Source organism: Akebia trifoliata, chromosome 11 (assembly GCF_017979445.1).
Source record: "Akebia trifoliata isolate Shusen 1 chromosome 11, ASM1797944v1, whole genome shotgun sequence".
In the NCBI taxonomy this organism is placed as follows: domain Eukaryota; kingdom Viridiplantae; phylum Streptophyta; class Magnoliopsida; order Ranunculales; family Lardizabalaceae; genus Akebia; species Akebia trifoliata.
In genome coordinates, this window is record NC_141385.1 from 2,934,365 (window position 1) to 2,946,075 (window position 11,711).

At 34.3% G+C, this 11,711-nt stretch overlaps 2 protein-coding genes across 2 annotated transcripts; one reads left to right on the plus strand and one right to left on the minus strand.

Moving 5' to 3' along the window:
* Positions 1-508: 508 nt before the first annotated feature.
* On the plus strand, positions 509-3,881 carry LOC147390339 (PAK-box/P21-Rho-binding family protein). Its single transcript, XM_086459372.1, has 4 exons — positions 509-616; positions 713-810; positions 1,038-1,125; positions 3,201-3,881. Exons 1-4 carry the CDS (start codon positions 559-561, stop codon positions 3,440-3,442), a joined length of 486 nt encoding a protein of 161 aa, XP_086315498.1. The 5' UTR covers positions 509-558; the 3' UTR covers positions 3,443-3,881.
* A 3,245-nt stretch (positions 3,882-7,126) lies between these two features.
* On the minus strand, positions 7,127-11,040 carry LOC147390340 (putative NAD(P)H dehydrogenase (quinone) FQR1-like 1). The gene is made up of 4 exons (XM_086458866.1): positions 10,885-11,040; positions 9,458-9,551; positions 7,602-7,864; positions 7,127-7,481 (listed from the first exon to the last, which is right to left on the minus strand). Exons 1-4 carry the CDS (start codon positions 10,905-10,907, stop codon positions 7,250-7,252), a joined length of 612 nt encoding a protein of 203 aa, XP_086314992.1. The 5' UTR covers positions 10,908-11,040; the 3' UTR covers positions 7,127-7,249.
* Between the last annotated feature and the right edge of the window lie 671 nt (positions 11,041-11,711).

The window sequence follows — 11,711 nt, forward strand, 5'->3', positions numbered from 1 at the left end:
TAAATTCTAATCCACAAAAGTTCAAAAAATGGGTAATTTAGATACATCCATCTATGTTTTGGTGAATATTTGAGTTATCCTTGTGTTTTCAAAACAATGACATACCCTTTGACTGTGATCTTTTGAGAGAGACTAATGAAAAATGAAAGACATACCCTTTGATGAAAAAGACTGCCTCTTGTTCTCCTCGTGATTTGATTATCTTTCATGAATTTGCCAAACAAATGAACGACATAGTGGGGTCTTATAAAATATTTTGTTTTTTTCCCAAGAGGATGAACAAGATGTATTTTTTGGGGAAAAAAATCTAGGCTTTTGGCAATAAGTTGAAAAAGAGGATACTTCAGTCATATTCTGTTAGTCTCTCGTAGAAGATCACCGTCAATGGTTTGTCGTCAATTTTAAAATATAGAGATATTTCAAACATTAATCAAAAGAGGAAGGATTTTTCTAAATTACCCAACCAAAAAACCAAACAAAAAAAATTCTATTTAATACAATCATCTTTCTTGTTGTTAAAGGGAGTATTGAATTGGACATTTGGAGTGTCTGTCTACAATGGCAACCAAGATCAAAGGGATATACAAAGGATTCAAATTCATCTCTCAAATCTTTGGTAATACTTTTTACTTCTTTTCTTTTGGTCCATTTCTCTCTATTTTCCTGGTTTTGTGTTTTGGCTCTGATGGACATAAATGTGTTTGTTTTCTAGTTGTTAAGGAGCGTGAGATGGAGATTGGATACCCAACAGATGTTAAACACGTGGCACATATTGGGTGGGATGGCCAATCTGCTAATGCACCCACTTGGGTAGGTGACCCTACATATGTTTTTTGTTTCTTATGGTAAATAATTAAGTTTGATTAAGAGAGTTGCGATTGCCACACTAATTGTGTGCAATTCTTTGCGTGATTTATATAGGAATTGGTGTGGCATTAGTACTCTCTTGATTAATCCTTTGTTTTTTTTTCTTTTAATTTGGAGACATCTTTTATGAAATATATATCTTTAATTTGTTTTGATTTTTGAAAATTTAGATGAACGAGTTCAAAGCCACGTCGCTAAGAAACTTAGGTGAACCAAGGGATCCAAACCATGTCGATGTTTCGACATGGTCTTCTCAAGGTATTTTTCTTATTTTTTTATAATAAATAAATATCATAATCATCTGTTTTATTCCAAATATCTTGATATGAAGCTTAGTGCATTATTGGATTATGGGCTCTAATGATTTTGGCGAGTTTGCAGTATTATTTAGTGTTTATGTTGATCTTGATTTCTAATTTGAATTATTACCCAAGGGGTATTTTCGTAAATAAAAAGTGCAAGATGCTTTGCCCCCAACAGGGAGGTTTGGTTCTTCTTTGTCACAAGACATGCTTCGCCTATGAAACAGGGGAATCTAGGGCTGGCACTTTAGCAGTCCTACCTACCTAATAAAGAGAGTACACCTATTTTTAGTTGTGGAGGTTGGCTTGAAACTATCCCCTTAAAGTTGCATTGGAATGTATCCTTAAAAGTGAGTTGTAACTAACACACGCACACACACACGTTTTTAAAACTCTTTTTGATGTCTCGTCTCATTCATGAATGAGACCAAGTCGTCTCGGATGAGTTTTTTGATGAGTCGTCTCGTTCAAAAATGAGAAAAATGTACATGATTTTAAATCTCATTCGATACGTTTGACTTGTCTATCCATCTCGATGGTGGATGATACCGAGGTGTACCAAATGAGTCGTCTTAATCTCGTCCGGACGAGATTTAAAAGCATGACACACACTCAAACACGTATGATAATTATTAAACTTCGATTCAGGTTTAGTGAAGTAAAATATGTCAAAACGAATTGAAATTTTGTGAGGGTAGTGTGTTTAAGGCACGGACATTTCACTACAGACATGAATATAAAGAGTAGGAACATGGAGTATCTCTATTGTGTACTATGTACATATGTATGGATAATATTTTAGCTATTAATACAAAATAAAATAAAAAAAAAAAAATAAGGATTTTATTATCTTAATTTAATGGTATTTTTGTAAATATCAATTTGAATGGTCAAGTGGTAGACCCTTCCACTATTATATAGGGTGATTTGCAGGGTTGCTATTTGGATAGGATTAATTTGATATTGGACCAGGCTTGAGAAAAAAATTAACTCAAAGATTGGTTAACCATCATGTCGGACTCTGGTTGAAGTCTTAGTGAACCGACCCATTTTGAACCAAACCCTTATTACATGAAGAAACATTGGGTGTAGGTCACAAATAACATAGTCACCAAGTTGGGATTTGGGAATAAATTGACAGGAGGAAATTCAGAAAAATTGATAAATAAAGAAAAAAATCAAATTAGGATTAGAACTATGTAATTATTCTCAAGTGGTGTTCTCGTATTATATCAACAAATCCCATATTAAGCTACAATAATTAGTTACAAATCTCATATTGATATCATCATACATCCACAAAATGTAATCATAGGTCCTTAACACGTTCAAGGTTCGTATATTTGAAATATAAAAAATAAATCCAAGCTAGGATTCATCAATCAACCAAAAATTTTCAAAATTCAATATCATCCTCATTTGCTTCATCTGTAAAATAGTCGTAGTCATCTTCACCAATGTAAGCTCCTATTACTTTACATGATCTGACTAAACCGAAGCAACATAACCCGATTGACCTATGGTTTGGAACGAATAACATGTGTTGGAACGGATTGGACCTCAACTCGAGTCGTGTGAATTATTACATCCCTACAGTCGACCCGTGGTTGGATATTGACCAAAATGCTCCTTCGTATTTAACTGCAATTAAACATATTAGTCTAATTGCAATTCATAATCCCAAGTACTAGAATTGGCAACGTGAATCTTATTTTTCTACTCAACTCTATTTATAACACCAGGCCATCTTAACGAGCCATAAGTATCCGATCCATGCACCGTGGTCTAATTACTATTGCACTAAGATTGTTTGTAACAAAAAGATCAATCTAATATTTGTCGTCTGCCAAATAACATTATTGCCAATTATCAATTATAGATTTCTAAGATCATCATGTTTTGATCGAGAGAATCTCTTCAAATTTTCATGTTTTGACTTCAAAAGTTGTCATTTCAATCATCTTTTTTTTGGCACACCTAGCCTTCCATGTATAACTACAACTTGTTAATTAGAAATTGAATTATCCACAGATTTTGAACAATCCATGGCACACCAACCAACTGCTGAGATCTTCAAAGACGCTCCTCCACCTACAGACCTTCCAAAGGCTCCTAAGAAGCACAAACGGAAAAAGACCAAGTCGTCCTCTTCTCCCAAGTCATCATCCTCATCATCAAGAAGTTCGAGAGCAGCAAAATCAAAAACTTCACTCGCTACTACACTGGATGCAAAAATGGAAATAACACCAAAATACAAGGAGTTATTACCATAGACATGCTCTAATATAATTAACTTTGGGATGGAGCAAAAATGTTCGAAGGAAGAAACTTTTAATGTGCAAAGAAAAGGGTGAAATCCCTTTTGTGATTGGGATGTTCTTTGAAAAAAGAAAACCTTGTGTACATTCAGAATGAAGTTCCTTTGTCATTTGTGAGATTAGCTATGATAGACAATGAACAGTAACGTTTGTCACTTGGAGGACAGTTATGTGTGCATGTGTATGTGTGTGTATCGTATTCGAAGAAACATACGCCTGGATTAAACATAGTACGGGACGAGGAATTCCTTCAAAAATGTTTTTCAAGAAAAAATTCCCTGAAGGAGCTGATTATCGATCTCATATTAATTACCTTCTTCCCATGTATAGTTATCATTGCTATTGTATATGACTATTGTGCTGATGATCCTTCAAATTTGTTCTCTTACTTTCACTCCAGATTCTTTGGTTTTGATCTTGTGGGGAGGAACTTTATTCAATGTGCCAAGATAGTAGTTACAAAATTCACACCACTCCAACTTTCCCGAACAAGACATGTGGGCTCATGTGATTGGTCAATCTAGGATTCTATGAAGAATAATGCTCAAGTGGCCTCAAGATTGGACCTCACATCGTACCATCTGACATGAAAGTGTATGGGAACCATAGATGCTTTCCTTGAGATACGAGTAAAAATGCATTTATGGTTCCTATCCACTTTCACGTCAGAATGTGTGATGTGAGGTCCTGCAAGCTTGAGGTCACTCGAGCACAACTCTTCTATGGAAACCTAGATTGACCTTTTTAGTAGCTATTGGTTGTTTTAGGCGTCCATGAGGACCCAACCCATGATTGTCACGTATTAGGACTCTTTTTGGAATCAGAGTCCTAATAAGATTAAGTCCCTATGATAATAAGAGATTACAATCTTATTTCTTATATTTATTTCTATAAATAGATAAGAAGGAGGGATGTGAAACACAACATCAGAATATCAGATTCTCTCAATATTTTTTTTCTCTCTAAGTAGGCAGTTTTCTAGGTTTCTATCAAAAGACCTTAGGGTTTAAGGCATGAAAAAAAGTGACTACTCTAGAAGCGTCGATGTAACGGAAATTTGGATTTTCGATCTCTAGTGATGGACTCAATGTGACACGACTCAAGGTTTGAATCTCTGTTGTGATTAAAAGATATGCTCCCAAAAAATCCCAATAGCAATTATTATTATTATTATTTTCCATTCATATTTGCTTAAATTTTTTCTCATTTTTTCCATTCAATCAAAAGGATCTCTCCTAAATATCTTTCTTCTAAGTTTTCTCCTTCTTCAAATATCTCGAGGTAGATCACGAAATTTGTTGTCCACAACACCATTTTTGCAGACGACCACACAATCAACAAAATACAATAGCTAATTGGGTGAATTACCATTTCGTAAGCTGAATTTGACAGTTTTAAAGATGACTATTTCGTAGGTATAAAGTGACTATCTCGCTAAAAATAGCGAAACCTGCTAGATAGTCACTTTAAACCTGTGAAATAGTCAACTTAAAACCTCCAATTCTTTTCCGTTCATGTTTTGGTAATTAAAATGAACAGTGAGCCGGAATCGTAGATTTGTCAAGTTGATCACGTTTTCGTAAATATTCCTAGCTAATTACATGTCATCCCATACGATTCAATCTTGGAGACTTGGAATTCAAGATTAATTAAGAGTCATGATAAAATTGACTACCCCACGTGGCACACTCAATCGACTACCTAACATGATAAGTTTGGAAACCATAGATCTGCGCTCTTTGGGATACATGGCTGCACTACCCCATAAAATGTGTATCTTAAGGGAACCATGCATCTCGAGGAGTGCAGATCTACAGTTTCCAAACTTATCATGTCAGGGCAGTCGATTGAGTTTGCCACAAGGGGTAGTCAAATTATCACGATTCATTAATTAATGAACAGTTTTAGCTTCACTTGTTTCGCTCTCATACAATTGGGTCTATACTTTTCCAACTACTCACTCCAGTTAAACATTTCATTTCTCTAGACAGGGCATAAAACCAAAATGATAAAGAAAGATTGGCAAATTACCGCACCAGTCAGGTTTCAAATTAAATATTTATCAAAATGGTTAAAATCAGTTTTGATTACCAACTTAATTTTCCAAATGGTAACTTTTCTACAGATTTTTTTTTTTTTGGTAACTTCCTTTTATACCCTCTCTCATAAGAAAATATGCAAATATCTTATTTAGTCATATAAAGGGAAGAAATTTCTGGATAGGCCTCCATAGTGTGAATATATATTGGTAAAAAATTATCCAAGGAACCATCAACCAGTATGGGTCAAGAGACATTTGAAAACAATAATGGCAGGTAATTACCACTATTTCTCTACCATTTTGATAAAGGGACTGATTAATTGCACACCACTAATCTCTATTTTAACCGACTGCTTGCACTCCAATATACAACCTTTATTTTTAATTGTATAGTTTTACATTCTTTACTTGTGCTTTGTGATTGATTTTGACGGTGTTCTCTTTGACTCCAACTTAAAGTACTGATTTTTTTAATCTTTGTTTAGAAATAAAATAAATCTGCGTATTTCAAAGGAACGTAATTTTATAAATATGGTTTCGAGATGACAAAGTATTTCTTGCAAAAGTTACTGAACCAACAATAATTTATGTGGGCATAGTTGAGGAAGAGAATTTTTATTTTTAAAGGAGTACAACACCTTTTTAAATTATTTTTAGGGTATAATCATCCAAATGGAGTACAAAGGGGAATTTTTAAGTGGAGTGCAATTGGTCATGAGTGGTGTCCAACTAGTCAGTCTCGTTAATAGTTTTGTTTATATATATAGGGACAGTTCATAAGACAACAATTGTGACAACATCCATGAGACCATTTTTTTGTAAACCACTTTTGATGGGGTTAGAAGTTTAGGAATGTACTGCTTTTTGGTGAGAATGATCTCCATGGTGAGGAGATCATCCTCACCAAAAAATTAGCCCACTCTGAAACTTGTAACTCTAATTTACAAGTTGAAGAATCGTGGATTGTCAATATTTTTGTAAACCACTTTTGATGAGGTTAGAAATTTTAGAATGGACTTTTTTATGAGGATGATCTCTATGGTGACGAGATCATCCTCATAAAAAATCAGCCAATTTCGAAACTTTTGACTCATATAAGACAAAAACCATTGCAATCGATGTTGTCTAATGAACAGCCCCATATACAGGGTCAGGTTCGGCAGCCAACGTTAGGGAGCCAACAATTTGTCTTATATAGCTTAAAATTTTAAATTGAGCTGATTTTTTGTTAGGATGATCTCTATGATGAGAATATCATCCTCACAAAAAATTCAGTCCAATCTGAACCTTCTAACCCCATCAAAAGTGTGGATCATCGATTTTTTATTGATAATTTATAAATCACTTTTGATAGATTTAAAAGTTTCAGATTGGGCTGATTTTTTGTGAGGATTATCTCCTCACCCAAGAGATCATCCTTAAAAAAAAAATCAGCTCAATCCTAAACTTTTTAAGTCATATAAGTCTAAATTGGCTCTCTTAAGGTTGGCTGCAATACACCCCCCATAGACATATAGATAGATATTATCAACACAGTAATCATATTTCAAACCATTAATACAAAGAAGAAAGTATACATACATAAAAGCTCCGCAAATTTATTCAATATAACCCTTATTATTTTCATGGGTAGAGAGAACCATGAAATGAGATTCTAAAGAAGAACAATACTCTACTAGTATAAAATGGCAAACAGTAAAGTTTTGTAGTGTATATATAAATCAAGCAACGCCTTTGAGCTTCTTTGTGATGCCAGCTATGTACTTCCCTTGGTGGAAGGCTTGCCCCAGTTCGAGCTCCGATGGCTGTCTCGAGCCATCCCCATCATAAGTTCCAGCACCATAAGGGCTACCACCTTTCACCTTCTCCATCTCAAACATGCCAGCACCAAATGTGTATCCAATTGGCACAAAAATCATTCCATGGTGCACCAACTGAGTGATGGCTGTCAACCTATATTTGAAAAATTAATTATCAAAAATTCATAAAAACAATATTAGTTCTCTTGATTTTTAATTAATATGAATTTAAAGTTAGTTCAATTCTGTATTAATTTACGATGAAGGAACCTACGGTGTTTCCTCTTGCCCACCGCCTTGGGAACTACAACAAAAGAAGAACCCCGCGGGCTTGCCTGCCAACGATTGTTTATTCCATAGACTCCCTGTAGCATCCATAAATGCTTTGAATTGCGCTGTCATCATACCAAATTTAGTTGGGAATCCGAAGATAAACCCATCGGCCTCAACAAGCTCTTTGGGTTTAATTATCGGTACATCACTCTTTGGTGGTGCACTCATCTTTCCAAGAACCTCTTCTGAGAGTATCTCAGGGACCTATTAATCCATACATGAGTTCATTCAATTCAAGCAGATTAGCTCTCATAGAGAAAATTGTAAACATGACACTACGTGAAAATTGAAAAATTCGACAGAAAAAATTGAAGAGCCAAGGCCAACAAATTTTAGAAATTGAATTTTGAAGGTCTAGGACCGTTGAAATTCTTGATGTTCCCAGATTTGACGGTTTAGAGTTGTCCAATTTCTCTCATTCTTCATTAATTTGACATAATTTTAACCATCGAAAAAAAAAAAATTACAACGAAAAATTCGACGTCTTGGTCCGTCAAATTTGGGCTTTTTTTACATTGTGTGACCAAAACCAAAAAAAAAAAAAAAATTTATTTGAGTTACTAACGACCTTTATGGTGTGATTGCCTGGTAATTAGATAAATATTTGAAAACAATGTAACAAAAAAAAAACCAAAGATTTGGGTCAGTTAAATTAATGTTGTTCCTCCGTTCCAGTACTGGGTCTTCCTCTCGTCCTTTTAGGACACTCAACTTGAATGTATATATATTTTTTATTTGTGATTGATCTTAATCGACCTTTGTTGAACATACTCAAATAGTCTTAGCCTACTCACTCGTAATTTCTCCTATTGAAGTTGTTCTTAAGTGATAATAGTTTAGTGTCTTTCTAAACTGAGATATGTTTTTGACATATGGTACGTGTATGATGCAACATAATATAGTAGGTGAGATACAGAGCATTGTAATAAGGTGTACTGCAATGCATCATTTCATGTTACTGTTAGGATTAGGATAGTTTAATACATATATATAATAAAAAATCCGATCTATGGTACCAAATCTGCACATATGATATATAATTTTTAATTTCAATATTATTGATGATTTAATGTATCTCATGTATCATATTATATTACACTATATACTCTAACAGCAACTTGATCTACTTTTATTGAAGGAGTCATGATAAATGCATGCACTAAAACATACGTGGTTTGTACATAACTGACATGGCAAAGCACGGAATAATAGTGCTTTTTCTTCGGTATACACAAAGAAAAAGATCTACGGTTCTATGCCCTTGCCATGTCAGCCGCCTATAGACTGTGTATGTGTCGCATCGTTTTTTCATTAATCTTATTGAAGAGATTACATACTATTGTACCCCCACCATCCTCTGAACATATCACCTCAAAATAAAAATATAAGAGAGTTCATATCTGACAAACATTTGAAATCAATATCTTAAAAGAGGAAATTAATGATCATACTTTCAATGGTTTCGAAGTATATGTTTGTAGTACCTTAGGGTTCCAGATATTAAAAAAATGAGGTTGGAAGATGTGTGGTACTTTCCCCAACTTTATATTTTTTAATAATTTCCTAAAAATTTAAAACCATTGATCACAAAGGCCAAGGAGATTTTGTCGGATGTCAAGATAAAAGCTTGCCAATTGAAACATTATAATAATTAATAGCAAGGAAGAAAATTATTTCCAAATTTCATTTTCAAGATAGAGTAGGGCTAGCCTGACTAACTTAGCAAGGAAAAAATGCCTTACCAAGGTTCATCCAACGTCAAAACAAAACCTCGAGATTTGTTAGAGAAGAACACACCTGCCATAGTTTGGCTTCAACACCTTCCACGGATTCAGCACCTTTCTTGATCTCCTCTGCTAGCTTCTCTACATGTCCATACATAGAATAATACCTGCAAAAGGATTTGAATTTTTTTACTCTTTTGGTCAAACAATTGTTGTTGTTCAACATATTACTTCAATAATAGAATCAAGGATCAGCTAATTTGGTGTCTATTTCTTTCAAAGAATTTATAAATAGAAAGTTGAAAAGAAATCAGGATTCAGAACACCTTTCATTGAATTTTTCCAAGCAAGGAAGATGAGAATATGTTGCATTATGTATCAAACTTTTGATGCTTTCAAGTTATAATTAACTTCTTCTGCTTCTTCATCATGTTTTGGACGAGGTAGCAATATATACTAACCCCACTGACTTAAAACATAAAAAAAAAAAAAAATTGAATCGTGATGTGATGCAGTGACCTCAGAATAGACCTTATTTCACACTTTCCTAACGTGGAGGCGTGTGTAGAATCATAGATGCCTTTCACTCGTATCTCGATAAAAAAAAATGAATAATGTTACAGTAGCTCAAGATTTTACCTCACATAGCACATCCTGAAAGTGCATGAAAATCATAGATGCTTTTCTTGATATACAAGTGAAAAAGCATTTATGGCTCTTATCCACTTTTACATCAAGATGTGCGATATGAGGTACAAGCTTGAGATCACTCCAGCATGACCCTAAAAAAATCAGCTATGGTTCATACACAACTCCACATCATGAAAAGTGTGAAATGAGGTCAATCTTTGATGTCACTTCAACATTATTCTTTTTTGAGTCTTGATAATATGACTCACCAGGTGGCATACTCAATCGACTCCCTAACGTGGACAAGTTTGGGGACTGTAGATCTGTACGTCTCGAGATGCATGACTCCCTTAGGAGACACCTTTTAATGGGGAAGTGCAATCATGTATCTCATAGACATTCCAATCTACGATTCGTGAATTTGTCACGTCAGAGAGTCGATTGAGTATGCCACATGGTGAGTCATATTACGATTATTCTTTTTTATTTTTTTCTCGGAATCAAAATCCACTTATCACATGAGCCCACATGTACTGAATGACAGCCCAATTTACAAACTACACTAGCTAGGCCTGACGTGGGCGCACTGGAGAAATTTTTTTTAATGAGAAAACAAAACAACTGGACAAAAATTGTTCACGCTTCAGATCTCAAAACTCCAAAAATATGAAACCTTTAAGAAAAAAAAAAAGAATTCTAGTAAACAAATGCATCGAAGAGAAGTTAAACTATTGAAATCTAATTAAACTAAATACATTCAACTGCTCAAATGAACATTGAAGAACTGCAGAGACAGTAAATAAATAAATATAAGGAGAGAAACAGAGATCAGAAATCAAAGAGAATGGTAGAGATTTCAGTAATGCTTACACGATATATACTTTTGTCGCCATTAAAGCAATCTTCGAAGGTCTTTGTGTTTCTCGACTCTTGCAGTCTTCCTCTGTTATTTTCCTTTCTGTCGTTCTCTTTGCTTTTAAGCACAAACGTTGTGATTGAAATGAAAGAGTTGAGGCCTATTTATACAAATATATTTTGAACTTTACTACTGTTAGGTTTAATATGAAGGCCAACTTTCTTGGGATTGCTTTTGCCTAGGGACACCCAAGCGTCCTGATGTTTGATGAAGAACATATTATTTACTTAAAAAGATATTTATTTAAGAAAACTTTTTTTGGCACCCCAACTTTTTCTTATAACACTCCATTCCTTAAGTTGTTAAAGGTGCACATAACCTCTTGCTTAAGAGTTGTAATCATACTCAAAATATTCTCATGACGTAGTATGTGCTAGAACCATAGACTTTATGCCTCAAGATAAATAATTATACATCCCCATAAATTTATGCAGCTGTGTATCCAATGAAAGAAAATCTATGGTTCTTGCACATCTCACATCAAGAGAGTATGGCACGTGGGGGTGTCAGATTATCATCACTCCTTTCTTAATTTTCTATTTTCAAAGAGTGGTGATTTTATAATTTAATCGGAAGGAATAACTCAATGATGTGGTATGTGCAAAAATTATAGATTTTTTCTTCAGGATACACAATTACACAAGTTTATGAGGATGTGTAACTGTGTATCTTAAGGGAAAAATGAAAAAATCTATGGTTCTTACACAGGGGCGGAGTCAGGATTTTCTTGTAATGGGGGCAAATTATCATTAACTGTATAATTGAAGAATTTGAATGGAGG